The sequence below is a fragment of the Phascolarctos cinereus genome, unplaced genomic scaffold (assembly GCF_003287225.1).
Source record: "Phascolarctos cinereus isolate Bilbo 61053 unplaced genomic scaffold, phaCin_HiC Scaffold_4;HRSCAF=312, whole genome shotgun sequence".
Taxonomy (NCBI): Eukaryota; Metazoa; Chordata; class Mammalia; order Diprotodontia; family Phascolarctidae; genus Phascolarctos; species Phascolarctos cinereus.
The window spans coordinates 390,471,218-390,487,723 of NW_027555847.1; the positions used below are offsets into that span (position 1 = coordinate 390,471,218).

At 39.0% G+C, this 16,506-nt stretch overlaps 1 protein-coding gene across 5 annotated transcripts in view; it reads right to left on the reverse strand.

Annotated features, from left to right (window-relative positions):
* Positions 1 to 1,190: 1,190 nt before the first annotated feature.
* The window catches only part of KIAA1328 (KIAA1328 ortholog), a 495,571-nt gene continuing 480,255 nt past the window's right edge, over positions 1,191 to 16,506 (reverse strand). For all 5 annotated transcript variants that reach the window (XM_020985706.2, XM_020985705.2, XM_020985707.1 and 2 more), the window contains one exon: positions 1,191 to 4,680. In XM_020985706.2, coding sequence (XP_020841365.1) covers positions 4,473 to 4,680 — 208 coding nt within the window. In that variant the 3' untranslated portion in view covers positions 1,191 to 4,472. The remainder of the gene's footprint in view (positions 4,681 to 16,506) is intronic.

The window sequence follows — 16,506 nt, forward strand, 5'->3', positions numbered from 1 at the left end:
GGCATTTCAACTCCCCATCTCCCTTTACTGACCATCTCTTTTCACTTATAACAGGATTCATTAGTGGAATGTTCTCCCACCTCCAAAGTAAGGCCTCCTTGTTTCTCCCCTCCTTTTCAATTCTCCCCTTTCTCCTAATGTACTCCCTTGCAGGCTCTTCTCTTTCTGAGACCAAAGGTCATTTCCCCCTCATGGCTAATCCTTGATTTGACCCAAGCACATCAATCACTCCTCTCTATCCCCCTACTTTACCTCCTCATGTTGTAATGTAGTTCCACAAACATGCACTGATTCACCTGTAGGCAGAGTGTCATCAGGCTCTGTCCATGATACCCCATCTGCCTCTTCGCTGCTACCCCTACTGTCTCCTTGTGACACTCAGAAAGAAGTCTCTTACTGGTCTCTTCATTGTCACTCTGTTGCTGTTGCTGTCCTTGGCTGCTGCATTTATTTACTCATCCTGCATTTCTGTTGTTTGTGGTGTTTGAATAATCTCTTTATTTCTGGGTTTTTTTTTCTAAAAAAATGTTTCAAACTTTTTATTATTGAATGTCCATCTTTGGTCCTGTATGGCTAGATCACCCTGGGCTGCTTCCTGAACTCCACTGCTCTTTGGAACACATTATTCCACTCCCTTCTCCTTTTCCTAGTGGGTGCAGAATAGTCTTGCATTATTTGAATGTCCCTTCCTTTGCATTTGAAGGTCTTCCTCCTGATACTTGCACAACTGTTTCTGAGTTGAATTATTAAATTTAGCCATTGTGTCAGTTCTGACCATTCAAGTCAATTGGGGAAGAGATGAAGTATATGATATAAACCATGGATTCTTCCCCAACATTTTCACCTTACTGCCCCATCTTTCCTCTCTGTGCTCCTTTAGGAATCTCTTTGAAATCATATAAAATAGAGAGACTTACTGCTTTTAGCATGGATTGAATAATTTAATTCTTCTGTGAAGCTCCTTTAAGTTGAAATAATGGACCAGAATATCTCATTATTTCACCCCTGCTTCTAATCCATCTGGAAGGGGCCTAGTGTCTACACAGAGACTAAACTGGTGCTCAGGCTAGGAAAATAAGCTTTAGGAAAGCTGTATCAGTGACCTGAAGAGTTCTATGTTTGCTTTTGCTTTCAAAGCAGGCCTGTCTTCGATAAAAGCGATATATGGATAAGCCAATACTAGAATCATATAGAGGAAAACAAGCCAAATAATTTATTAACTTTAAAACTTCATATGTATATAACCATTTACCCACATTGAAAAATACCATGCACGAAGCTGAAAGGGGTGATGGGAGACCTCTCTGGTCACCACAGACTAGACATAACCAGAGGCCCCATGAATCCCCCTGCCATCCAACAGATTTCCCAGTAGTTGCCACAGAATTGGATGAGGAGGTAAGTGTTAAGAACAATCTTTGAGGAAGGGGTACAAGTGCTGCCCCTCATTCCATGACAGCTAGGGGTACTCTGAACCAGCCAACCATAGGTAGGTACTGTGTGTAAAAAGTTCTTCTGAAAAGGTACCTGGCGGAAGACTGTTTTTAATTGTTGATTTTGGGCTTTTAACACCAAGTCTTGAAATTACTTTGAAAATAATTCCTTAAAGATTTATTTGGTTCTTTTCTATCTTATAAACACTGATTACTTTTTCTTCCTAGCCCTATGGGGTAGAAAGGAAAGCAAAGTTATAACTGCATACATGCCCCTGACTTGGGCTCTCTCTGTGCCCAAATGCTTCTGTGAGATAGGACTTGAAGCTTGGTTGAGGAATGCTCCTACATAGCACCATCAGGGTGGATTCCAACTGGAAGGGATAGGATGACATGGGTGTGTGTGCAAGGGACGGAGGTAGGGAGTGAGATGGACTATTTTCTACTTTATAATTAAAAGTCCAGAAATGGTCACTTAACAACTGGGACATTCTACAGGCAGGCTTAGGTCTCAAAGCTCCAACAATTTCTTTACCTCCATATATCAATGTGTGTGTGCATGCACACATATATATATTTACTTTTTTATCAGCCTAAAATACAGATTAAAACACAAAAACCCACCATTCAATGGTAATGAACAAGTTGGATTATTCATATATACACATATGCCCTTCCCCACAAGGAATTCAACACCAACACTCACAAAATAACAAGGAACAACCAAGGGGGGCTGGCTTATGGAAAAGGACATGTAGGGGTAAAGGCACTCCTGGAAACCAAACTTTGCTCTTCCAAATGGTCCATTTATTAGCTAATAAAAGAGGCAATTAAAGCTGTAGTAACCGAGTGAAACAAGATAAGTGTTTGGTTGAGACCTTGTAATGTGGTTCTTTCAAAGACTGCCAGGTTTCCTGAATTTGGGGCTTACTGAAGAGTGTAGAAAGACCACTGAACTAAGGAGGAAGAGGGTTCATCAATTTGGTCACCTTTGTGAAAGCCCTGTCAAGCTGGGTTTTCTGGGGGGTAGACTTAGTATCCCTGTGAAGCACAGCTAATCCAGGAGAAGGGAGTTTATCCACCGCCAGTGAGCCACACGGGCTACTGAGGGCGAGGTGGCTAAGGATGCCAAAGAGGCCTACTGCTTTTACTGAAAAGAATTGGCTTTGGCTTGTTACTCATATTTCAGTTCCTTTCACATTGAAAAAATGGTCCAAATCTCCAAGACCTCGTAGAAATTCAAAACTTGCCTAGATTTCCCCTTTCCTCTCTACCCTTTCCCTCTTTGCATGCTCCCTCCCTCCTTCCCCCATTATCTATACCTAAAGAAGAATAGGACTGGTTTGGTTTCCTTCACGGAAGTGACCTTTTATTCTGCAATCGAAAGCAAGTTTTCAACCTTTCAAGTGAACAGCTACATCTAAGGATAAAGTTCCGGTGGCAGGGAGAGAGAAGAGGAAATTCTGGAGATAACTACAAATTTAGTGCACATGAAAAAATATGGAAGAAATAAAATTTTCTCTTCTCACTTCTCCAAAGCATAAAGCAATGAGACAAAGCCCGGGGGTCCAATCAGAAGGGACAAATTCACACAGAATAGCTTTGGGCTCAAACTAATAATCAAATCACTTAGGTCTGCCTAGTTCCAAAAATTTCAGATCCACAGTACAGCAGAACAGGGCAAATTTAATCCAAGAATCCAGGGAGGTCCTTACAACAAGCAGTTTTATAAATCTGGAACTATTGTCACAGTAAGACCTCTGCATAGCTGGCAAGCTTAATTTTAGCTGCCAATGCTGATCTACAGAGGCTTGATCTCAGCTCAACTTTGGGGCAGATGAAAGGCAGAGTTAGAAGTATAAGAGGTCTCTGTCTGGTACAGAGGTAAGCCTGGTAAATAGGTCCCTAGGATACCTGGTAGGGATTCAAGTCCCTACAATGTAATATTTGCACTTCCCCATCACTGATGTCCATAGTTTTGGGGGCCACAGAAATGCTAACCTTACAACAGGGAGAGATGGAGCCATTCAGCCTTTAGAACTCTGCTGCCATTTTTCTACTCATACATCATCTTCTCTTACACAAATGCATGAAGCATATAACAGAACATATGGTTGAGCTCAAACAGATTCTATGTACATAATTAAATGCTGGTGGGGAGACTGTACCCTGGAGACTTCCAGTTTAAAAAATATATAGAGATTAGTCTCATTGCCTATGGGAAATGGTGGTGACCACCAAATAGTGTAAACTGGTAGGAAAATTGGTTCAGGTTTATTTCCTCTTTGGATTTCCCCCCTGCATTCAGAGGCAAACATCCAATGCTTCTAGGTTTCTATAGTATCCATTCATATATTATGGTGTAGTTCAGAGGACTGACTTGTATTCTTTCCTCATTTATTCCTATGAGCCCCTCTTGCCAGATAGCAGACATTTACAGGCTATTCCCTGCTGAGCTTCCTTAGGGCCTGTCCATTAGTGTTGCTGGGAATAAGAAAAAGAACCCTTCTATACTGAGGCTTAAAAAACTCAGCTTCAGAATTGAAAGACTAAATGTGGAAACCAGCTGGTGATGAAAGAAACAGAGAGTGTGAAAGAGCCTGTCCTTTTAGAATAGCCTGTGTTACAAAAACGCTGCTTTTTAATTAAAGAATGATATTTGAACAAAAACCAACTTTCTCCTTGTGTACAGAAGACAGAGAAAGAAATATGCTCTGGAAATGAGGCTGGACAGACAATGGATTCTGAGATGAAGAAAAAATGTCTTATGTTAATTTTCTAATCACTGCTCAGCACATGAAAGACTATTTTTAAAATATAACACATTTTGATTAGACTGACCAAACCTTAGATTACCAGCATGATCTCTCAGTTCCAAATTTAACAGGGTGCTAGTGAAATAGATCCCTATGAAAGGAGTGACACAGTTACTTTTCAATCAAATAATTTAAATTGATTTTGTGGAGAAATAAATCCATTGCAGAGACAGGGACATAAAATCCTAATTCTTGTGGAAATCCTGTAGCTCATGCTTCAGCATCAAATGAAGAAAATGTCTTCTAGGATCCGACTCTCTTCCAGCTCTTCATATGGCCCACATGCCCTTGAGGCCTGGGTTAGCTTTCGGGGGCAGACCTGGACTGGGCTCTGATTCCAGGCAAAAGCTTCCCTTAAGAGAGGTGGCCGTGGTCTAGGAGCAGAGCTGGGACTCAAGGAATGGACCAAGTCCAGCAGGGTGGTATTGTACCTGTGAGGAAAAAACACATACAAATGCCCAAATCATTAGAATAGGCAAACTCTCCTTCCAGAGAAAGATGGGCTGCTTTGCGCAAGATCTGGCTCACGTACTGGGGAGATGGGCAGAGGAGCAACTGTGTGAAAGTAAAGAAACAAAAAAGGCTTTAAAAGCCTTTCTGAGTTTTTTCCTTCTGAATACCAGAATATCCCCTTTTTGCCTCAGAGATTTCAAACACTGAGCAACTTAATCTGAATACAGAAAGAAACTAAAGGGGAGACACCATTTTTCTGTCCAGCAATCTCATCAAGGGAGAGTTGACTGAAGTCAAAAGACCATACAGCTTGGAGGTCATGTCTCGGTCAATTACACAACCCTCTTAGCCTCTAATTTAAGGACAGGCTATATTCACCCCCAGAGTAGAATGGCTGTGAATCATACACCAATCTCCTCTTACTGTATGTCATAATAGGGTTTTTAGACTCCAAAAAAGCCTCATTTTGGCTAATAGCTGTAGCTTCTTCCTCCACCAAATCTTTGTTAGTGAACAAAAAGTGAGTGCTTATTCTGTACTTTGTATATTGATGGTTATCAAGAAATAAATGTAGAATGAATGAAATCAGTGAAAAAGAGGCAGTAAGAAGAAGTGATAATCTTGGAAAATCAATTAGGTAATCAACCAGTCCCTAGATGCTGTTATTTCCTATGTACAATTCAGCCTAGTAGTCAATACCTTTTGTAATTTGATTACATCCCATTTTCTTCAGTTTTCTTTTCAAACATTCCCCTATACTTCCTGATCCTATGCTCTAATGAAACTGGACTTTTGGTCATTTCTTTAACATACCTTGTCCTTTTTCACTTTCATATCTTGGTTCATGTTATCCTCTATTTCTCATTCTCATGGAATGTCCTTTCCTTTCCCTAAATTTTATGCTGTTGAAAATCTTACCTGACCCATCCTTCAAGATGCAACTCAAATGTGGCTACCTCCTCTACGAAGCTTTCCCTTAACCCACAGAACTCCAATAATACTATGAGCTACACTTAGAGCCCTTAGTATATGCTGCCTTTTATTATAATTATTTGTGTACCAAGTCTTACCTCCAGAACTAGACTCTAAATTTCCAGAGGTCAGGGATTTGAACTTCTTTGTTATCCCTGTTGCTTGAGAAAGGGGCCTAGCAAATATTTCTTAGGAGAATTACTGAAAATGAATGACAATAGTAAAGAAGGCCATAGGGATATGGGTCTTTGAAAGATTATGTGTGGAAAAGAGTTAGGGGTATAGGAGGAGACAGAGAGGAATAACCAGGAGAAGAGGTAAAAATAAGAAGAGAAAGAGCCCCCAGTTTAATATGTGCCCACTGTTGGCCACTGCTACCTTCTCTCAGGAAAGGCATATAGAATAGAGTTTTACACAGCCCCTGTGTATATCCTACAGCTGTCCTCAAACAGACCCACCTGACTTTGAAGGGGTGGGAAGAGTCTGGGTGGAGAGGTTGGATACAATTGCATCTGAGCCCACTGGCAAGGGGAGCAGCAAAGGTCAGTTAAATACATTAGGAACCTGGAAATAGTGGCTGTAGGGAGGTTGGAGGATTGGTTTGTATCCACACATCAATGTTGGGTTAGGATAGGGGCTAATAACTAGTAGTTCATGGAACTTTTTAAATACATATCTAGAACCCTCATTCAAAATAAATCAAAGAATCTTTCTCTGTGTTGATTCTTCTCATTAATACACATTATGCATTAGGAATAGGTGCAGACTCTCCTGTTTCCTACACACTCTTCCTAGAGCACAGAGCCCCCATTGGGGCTTTCTTTCCTTAGTCATTGTTCCTATTTAGCAACTTTTGCCTCACTTACTACTACTATAATCCTGTATCCTTCCACCCCTACTCCCCTATCTGCCCCTTACTTTCTTCCAAGGTTTTTCCTACCTTCCAAGGCAAATCTGGACTTCTAATGTGCAAATGACAGAATGCTATGGGAGGTATTTAGGGTGTTCCCTCTAACCCTCCTAGGCTATACATGTGTATTATAAAGGTCTTCTGAGGGAATAATAAGAACTTGGCCTTCCTATTGCTGTATACCAACTTGCACGAAATAATGAAAATGTATAAATCAAGAAACATATGGTGAATGTAAAGTTTCAGACATCATGTGTCTCAACAGAAAATTTTAAGATCATAAAAGATGACCTTTCTCTCTTAAAAGGCTACTGACTCTGGGTTAGGGAACAACATTCATAACAATAACTCACACCTCCTTACTACATGTATGACTTTGAGCAAGTCACTTTATTTCTCTGGGCCTCTGTTTTCTAATCTGTAAAGTGAAGGAGTTAGAGTAGATGGTCTGTTTTTCAGGTCCCTTCCAACTATAACTTTAAGATCTTATTACACAGTGCTTTAAGATACACAAAAGAGTTTTCTGAGCAACAGACTTTTAAGTGTATAGTATCTCTCGTCCCCCTCCCCCCATATCCTCTCATTCTTATGCTCTTCAGCTGAACATCATCTAATCAGAATATGGTAGCTGTAGTATACTACACTGATGTGACCCTCAAGTCATGCCCCTCCTCTTTCCCAAAGAGTTATGAGCCCAGCTCACAATATTCCTCTTCTTCCCAACTCCTGTCCCTATGTAAGAATAACAGTCATGTTGATACTTCTTCAAACTCCTGCGCCTCCAATTTCTTCCACCTCCTCAAGCACTACTCCTTTATTCCACTTTACAACACATAAGGATGGTAATACACTAGAACTTGCCATCACTCAGAAGCATTTGCACTTCTGTAACTAGAAACTTCGACATTCCCTATCTGCCCTCATTCTTCTCTCCTCCTCCCTCTCCCTGTGCTTTACCCCACTTATACCTGAAATTTGCCCCCATCCAAACTCCCATTTCCTCTACCTTTCTGTACTTTCTCAGGTCATTACTTTTGCTCTAGTTTCACTCTCCCCTCCTTCCATTCCTCCCCCTCCCCCAAGCTTCAATCTCACATCACATATTGCCACTGGACATATTCAAACCAGATATCCTTAACTCAATAGTGAATAATTTCAACCTTACCCTATCATCTGCTCTTGAATTCCTTGCTCCTTTGTCCTATCATCACTCTTCTCTTGCCAACTCTCAGCCCTTTATTACCCCCATCATTTGCCTCATTTGTTTCTATTCATGAATTGTTGAATGAAGCTAGAAAAAAGTTTCACAACCATGCTGACTGGGTATACTTTAAATTTGTGTTTTCCAACCTGGTCTAGGCCCTCACTGAAGCAAGGCATTCTTTTTATTCATTCCTAATTGATTCCATAACTCCTCACAGAAACTATTCCAAACCCTTTCTTCCCTCTTCAAGATTCTTCCACCCCACCCCCACTTCCTTACCTGAGGACCTTGTCTCTTATTTTACTGAAAAAAATCAAGGCTATTTGTCACAATCTCCCTCTTTTCCCATTATCTTCATCTCCAGTGCCACTACCTTCCACTTTCTCTTTTTTTTCTTCAGTCTTTGACAAAGACTTCATGATCCTTCATGCCACGGCTACGCCTTTACACATGAACCTGATCTTCTTTCGTCCCTTCCCATCCAGCAGACTATATCCTCAATAATCCCCATTTTCTCTTGAGTCTTCAACTTCTTCCTATTAATTGGTTTCTTTCCTACTCCCCTCAAATATGAGGGCCCTTTCTCAGCAAAACTTGTTGAAAAAGCTGCCTAATTCCAAAGGACCCATAATGAAAAATGCTATCCACCTCCAGAAAGAAAGAACTGGTAAACTCTGAATGCACACTATAGTATACTTTTTTAAAAAAGAAAACATTATTTTGTGTACCAAGTCTTATCTCCAGAACTAGACTCTAAATTTCCAGAGGTCAGGGATTTGAACTTCTTTGTTATCCCTGTTGCTTGAGAAAGGGGCCCAGCCACTATTTCCAGGTTCCTAATGTATTTAACTGACCTTTGCTGCTCCCCTTGTCAGTGGGCTCAGATGCAATTGTATCCAACCTCTCCACCCAGACTCTTCCCATCCCTTCAAAGTCAGGTGGGTCTGTTTGAGGACAGCTGTAGGATATACACAGGGGCTGTGTATGACTCTGTGTGTATATTTTCTTTTGCAACATAGCTAATATAAAAATGTGTTTTGCCTGGCTTCACACGCATAACTGATATAAGTATTGCTTGCCTCCTCAAGGGGCAGGGAAGGGATGGGAAGAGAATTTGGAACTCAAAAGTTTAAAAAAATGAAGCTTAAAATTCTTTTACATATAATTGGGAAATATTAAATTAAATAAATAAAAATATTTTTTTTCCACTCCAATTTTTTTAAATATTATTAATTTATTTTGATTTATCAACAATCACTTCCATATGCTTTTGAGTTGAAAATTTTTCTCCCCCTTCCTCCCCCCCACCCTCCCCAAGAGGGCACACAATCTGATATAGGCTTTACATTTACATTCCTATTAAACATATTTTCACATTAGTGAAGTTGTAAGTAAAAATTAAAACCAATAGGAGGAACCATCAGAAAGATGAAACAAAACTCAACAGAAGGTAAAAATAAGTGATAGCAATTCGACTTCCATAGTTCTTTCTTTGGATGTGGACAGCATTTTCCATCCCAAGGCCTCTGGAGATGTCTTAGATCCTTGTAATGCTGAGAAGGGTTCAGTTTAACAATATTAGTCATCACATAATGTGGCTGTTATTGTGTACAAAGTCTTCTTGGTTCTGCTCACTTCACTTAGCATCAGACCATGTAAGTCTTTCCATGTTTTTCTGAAGTCAGCCTGTTCATCATTTCTTATAGCACAATAGTATTCCATTACATTCATATACCACAACTTGCTCAGCCATTCCCCAATTGATGGGCATCCTCTCAATTTCCAATTCTTTGCCACCACAAAAAGAGCTGCTATGAATATTTTTGTACATGTGGGTCCTTTTCCCAATATAAAAATATATTTTAAAAAGAAGAAAAAGCTGTCCACACTGGCAATCTCCACTTTCTTCTCACTCATTCTTCAGGCCTTTGCAATATGGGCTTTTGACGTCATCATTCAAGTGAAACTGTTCTCTTCAAAATTACTAATGATGTCTCATTTGCCTAATCTGATGTTCTTTTCTCATTCCTAATCCTTCTTGATCTGCTGCATTTGACACTGTTGACCACCCTCCCCTCTGAATAGTTTTTCAGTTTTTGTGATACTACTCACTCCTGGGGCCCCTCTACCAGTCTGACCATTCTTTCTCAGTCTCCTTTGCTGGCTTTTTGTTCCCATCAATCTTCCTAACTGTGAATGTTCCCCAAGGTTCTGTACTGGGTCTTCTTTTCTCCCTCTATAATCTCTCAGTAACCTTATTAGCTTTATAGTTTAACTATCATATTTATGCAGAAAACTTCCAGATCAACATATGGAGTCCCAGTCCATCCCTCAAGCTTCAGTCTCATATCACACATTGACTAAAAATTTCAAACTAGTTATCCCAGAGACATTTAAAACTTGACATGCTTAAAATTGTGCTCATTATCTTTCCCCCATTAACCCTCCTTTCTTCTAAACTTCTCTATTTATGGCACCACCATCCTTTCAATCTTCCAGGTTCATAACCCTGGGATTATGCTTAATTTCTCCCTGTCACCCACCACATTTAATCAGTTGCCAAATCTTATCATTTCTACTTTCGCAACATCTCTCACAGTTAACCCCTTCTCTCCACTCATGCAAATATATCTTTAGTTCAGGTCTCCATAACCTCTTACTTAGATTACTGCAACAGCCTAATTGGGACCTCATCAAGTCTCTTGTCTCTAGTCCATTTTACACATTATGGATCAAGTAATTTTCTTTAAGCACATAGCTGATCACAGGACTGCCCTACTCAATCAACTCTAGGGACTTTTTATTGCCATTAGAAAGAAATAGAAATGCCTCTGTTTAGCTTTTAAACCCTACACAACCTAGCCCCAACTTCCTTGGCAGACTCATTGGACGTTATGCTCACTCTGCAGTTTAGTCAAATTTACCTTCTATTTCTCCACTTATGACACTCTACATTCAGTTCTGGGGCCTTTATACTGGCCCGTGCCTGGCATGTACTTATTCCTAAACTCCACCTCTCAGGGGTGCTCTTTTTCTTCAAGTTGGAGCTCAGACACCATCTTCTTCAGGAAACCTTTCCTGATCTGCCCAATGGATACTGCCCTTCCTCCCAACTACATTTAACCTCTTTGCAATATGCATATATACATACACATATATATGTATATACATATATTTATACTTGCATATACACTTTGTGTTTATTCTATTTTTAAAATATGTACTTGTCTCCATTAGAAAGTGAGGCAAGAATTGTTTCATTCTTTATATTTAATTCCCTAGTACGTTAGAACAGTGCCTGAAACATAATATGTGCTTTATAAATACTTTTTGATTGAGTGATTGAAATCTAATGCTCTTTGTGTTATGCCATGCCAGCTAGTAAATGGCAGAGTTAGGACTAGAAACCAAGGTTTCTGAATCTAAGTCCAGTCTTTTTTCCCTTCGACCATGCTGCCTCTCATTAGACAGGCCTTGCCATTGGCAAAGTGAGTTTCTTGCACATTTCCATATATGATGATTAAAAATTGTACAGCCCATCAGATATATAACCTTTCTCCAAAGTCCCAGACAGGATATGAATACCACCCCAAGCACTGGAATGCCATGGAGTTTTCTAAGGGATGAAAACTGAGCTCATTGTAATTCTAATCCTATGGTGGGGCTGATCTTTTTATTAGAAATTCTTTCACATGTTTTATTCTCACAGTGTCAAGGAGACCACTTTATTTCCAACACAATTATCTCTGTCATTCAGAAGAAAAACCCACCCTGTGCACAACCAAAAAGAAATCTTTATTTGAGGAGCAAACCAAAGACTCTGGAATTGTTTACAGGAAAATCTGCCTATATAAAGTGCAAATCTGGATCAGGCTCAAGGAAGCAGCTTCATTTGAACTTTAGAGATGGTATAGTGATATTGTTGGCACTAATTCTCTTCTTCACATGGGACTCCTTTGGTTTTTATCAAGTACAAATACTAAGCTTTCCATCCTCTAGCCAATTTCATGCTTGTAAAGGGCTGGGGGAAGAGATACCATTTGTATTCCCAACGAATGGACAGAAAACCTGTCTTATGTTTTCTTTCTTTTTAAAAAGGAGTTAGCTTAAATTTGGCCAGAATATTCTTTTTCCCCCCATACAATCTCTCATTTTCCAACAATGCAAAGAGGATAATTAAGAAGTCTTTAAAATAAAAAAGCAAATAGGATCTGATATAAAACTTAATGTTTTGTTAAAAAAAAAGCAGAGTAAATTAGATGATTAGCATCTAGATAAATAATATTGATAGCTACAAAGCAGTTATGTTACAAGGGAGTTGGCAAATATATCCTAGCTAATCTGATGCATCCTTACCAGAAAAATTTTATAAAGGACAGTCTGAAGAAAGGGACATGATTATTCCTCTTTGTCATTAGCTGAACTCAGCTACTTAAGAAGCTAGACTTATGGCTGTGCAGCTCATTTAAGAATAGTTTTTATATCTTTACATGGTTGAACAATGTTTTGTAATTTTTTTAACTCTGGCTCCCCCCTAAAAATATTAGACATATACATAGCCATGTGCACAGTAATTCATAAACTAGCTAACCTACCTGGTTTTATTAACCACACCTATATTTCTCTCCAACAAATTAATCTACCCCAAAGTACAAATGCTTATCTTCATGGCTGTGCTGGTATCATAAAAATTCCATTTCTCCAGAAGCCATATTCAATCACAGATGACACAGTGGGGGAAGGGCAAGTATGTTTGTAGGATGCAGGTCCTTGGAATTCAGTAGCACCTCAGAGCTAATTTCTATAGTAAGTTTATCTAAGTTTTACAGCATTTCTGCTATCAGGAAGGCCAAATGATTTGACAGATTAAAGAGCAGCAAAATAGCAAAGATTATTTAAAAACCTAGGTGCTGGAAATCAGCCTATTTGACACCAGTGTTATATATGCAATAAAGAAAAAAATTTCACTTAGGATTAAGCACTAAATACCAGCAAAGAGAAGTGACTTTATCAGATTGTGCTCCCTGAGCAGCCACTGAGCCTTAGATTGCTGAGGTGACATCAGACAGGGTTTGGCTGGAGGCAAGCAAGGTGATCTTGGAGAAGGGAATGGCAAACCATTCCAGTATCTATGCCAAGAAACCCCAGTGAGATCACAAAGAGCTGGACAGGGCAGAAATGAACAACAACAATAAACAAGGTGGTCTGGTATGGCCTGACCATAGAGCAGGTGCTTTCCCTGTAGTCAGATGATTTAAATGGGGTCATGAGTTGTTCAGATACTGTTTCTTGAAGCACCCAGAGTGTGTTTTAGCTACAGGCACCACACATTCCTAGTCCATTGGTATTAAGCTGCCTTTAACCGGTTTATCTCAGTCAGAATGCTGAAAAGAACACAGCTCATGTGACCCCTCTCCCCACAACATCAACATTGTAAACTCAAGGGAACCAATCTCATACTGCCTTATGTTATTCTTTGTTTAAGTGCACCAATTTTATCTTTCCAACTAAAGAAACCGTGAGCTCTTAGAAGGTAGAGGTCAAGCCTTCTATCTCCCCCATATCCATCAGTGCCTAGGACAGGGCTGGGTATTGTAAGAACCTAATAAACATGAACTGACTGATAGAAGTCTTTCCTGAGAATAGGAGAGGCCATTAAAAGAAGCAGGCTGCACACAGGACTGAACTGCATTAAGAAAACATAAGGGAAGACACAAGAAGAAAAAGGAACTTTAGTTCATGGACATTTGCTATACAGAGGTGTAGCATTATATTTGCATTTAATGTATAAGCTTTATATGTGAGGAGAGAGGGAAATACTGCATACAGAAAATAGTGCATTCAGTGCTACCAGGGAATGGGTCTTCAGTACACTATGATGACCTTGTCCCTTCCCTTCATAGGCTTCCAGTGATTCCGGCATTTGGGACAAATCACAGGAATGGCAGGGCTTGTGGCTAGAGTAAAGGGAAGTGGTGGCTCAATTCAGCATCTCTTCCTCAGTGGACAGTGCCAATCTCCTCCCCAACATTTTCAGCAGATCTCTAAGATGAATGGTTTCTGACAATGTTGGAGCAATGTAGCTAAGGGAAAATGGCAGACCTGGGACGCTGGCTGAAGGAGGCTTCTGCACTTTCCCCCATCTTCCTCAACACTTTTCTCCTTCTCCTCCCCTCCATGACCTCCAGCATCTCCTTTGATGGTTACAATAACATATAGACTTTATGGGCAATTTAAGGGGTTCTAGTGAAAGGGTAATTTTGATTCTGGACTCTGATATTAGGCTGATTTTAGAACCTAATTCCCTTGTATCGTGTAATGATTTCACTACATCTTGCTCTGTCACCATTTTATGGGCATAGTACCTCCTCAACAACATTATCACCTCTGTGACCAAGTCTTTTGTTTATTATTCAATCACAGAATATCAGGGCTGGGATGAATGTTGGAGGTTCTTTACTCTATATACCCTCCCTCTATCTCATTTTATAGATGAAGAAACCAAGGTGCTTTGTCCTTGATCTCACAGCTGGTAAAATGGAAGAGAATGGACTTTCTTTAAACTTCCTACTATCTCCATTTTGTTCTCCTCCTCTCACCCCAAACACACTGACAGTTCTGTATATAGAAACTGTGGAAATGATTACTGAATGAATGACCAAATGGAAGAATGGAATATGTTTCTTACTTATACAAAAGTAAAAGTTTGAATTATCTGAGGAATGCAAGGGCAATTGTTTGAGATTTGTATTGGGAAGTGATAGTACAAGAATAATTTGGCTGGGAGAAAATAGAGGTGAAAAGCAAGAAGATTAATGAGAGTGTGGCTCATGATTATATCACTAGAAACAGGAACATTCATTTATGTAAAAAATCCTAAAAAGCATGGAAAGACTTTTCTTTAATATGATCAAAAATATACATCTAAAACCAAGAGCTAGCATTATTTGCAATGGAAAAACACAAGAAACTTTTCGAATAAGCATTATGAGTAAGGCAAGAAATTCCTCTTCCCACTATCTTTTGTCATAATTTTTTTTGTTTGTTTTTTGTTTTGTTTTGTTTTGACTAGGCAATGGGGTTAAGTGACTTGCCCAGCGTCACATAGCTAGTAAGTGTTATGTGTCTGAGGTCGGATTTGAACTCAGGTCCTCCTGAATCCAGGGCTGGTGCTCTATCCACTGTGCCTTTTGTCATAATTTTGTACATGCTAGCTCTAACAATAAGAAAAATAAAGGCACGAACATTAGCAAAGAGGGGACAAACTTATCCGTATTTGCAGATGATGTGATGATTTACTTAGAAAACCCCAGAAAATCAGTGAAAAACTAATTGAACTGATTAATAACCTGAAGTAAAGTAGCAGGGTACAAAAGAAATTCAGAAAAATGATTAACATTTCCATAAAATGGTAACAAAAACAAGATAGAAAAATTCTATTCAAAGTAAAAAACAGATAAAATGTTTATGTGTTTACTTACCAAAACACACTAGGGATTTATATAAATACAACTACAGAAATAAAGGAGGGCTTAAGTAATTGGAGACATAGTCTTGCTCTTAGCTGGACTGAGCCAGCATAACAAAGATGATCATACTATCTGGATTAATTTATAGATTCAGTGTTTTGCCAAATAAATTACTATGGGGTTAGTCATTTTGTTCCTTCCAGTTCTAAAACTATGATCCTATGATCTAGAAAAAATTGGATAAAACAATTACTAAATTCACTTAGAGGACCGAAGAGTCTAGATTCTCAAAAAAAAATGGGGGGAAAGTAGGAACAAAAGGAACATGGCATCTCAAACTATATTACAGATATTAAACTATATTATATAGTAGTAATCTATAAAACTCTTTGAAATTAGTTTAAAAATATAGATAGGTAGAATATATTAAAACCAAGACCCAGAAGTAATCAAGCACAGAAGCCTAGTGTTCAATACAACCTAGAATACAAATTACTAGGGGAAGTATCCTCCATTTTTACCAGAACTAATGGGAAAATGGGAAAGCAGTTTGACAGAAAATAGGTTAAGATTAACATCTTGTACCATATACAGGAAACTCCAAAAGGTTAAGTCACATCATAAAAAAATAGAAGCAAATGGAAGGAGGTAAATTTCAGACCTGTGGCTACAGGGACAATTCTTAACCAAAAAGGGGTAGAAATATTGTAAAAGGTACAGACAATTTAGTTTATTAAGGATTATTTAAAAAGTTTTTGAATAAGAAGATCAATCCTGTTAGAATACAAGGATAAAAACAGGAAAAAAAATCATATGAAATATCTGTGAAAGAAGCCTGACATTCAAAATTTTGGGGGAATGGATGCAAATATTCATCAAAAGCTGTTTTCCAGTGGGTAAGTGATCAAATGATACAGTTTTCTAAACAAGAAATGCATACTACCAAAAACCATAACAAAAAAAATTGTTCCAAATGACTAATAAATTAGCCGCAAATGAAAATAACTCTGAGGTGGTGCAGTGGAGACAGTGCTGGGCCTAGAGTCAGGAAGTGAGTTAAAATCTGGCTTCAGACACTTACTAGCTTTATGACCTTGGGCAAATCACTTAACCTGTTTGCCTGAGTTTCCTCAACTGTAAAATTGGGATAATAACAGCATCTACCTCACAGGGTTATTGTGAGAATCAAATGAGATAATATTCATAAGATACTCAGTGGAGTGCCTGGCATATAGTACGCCCTATACAT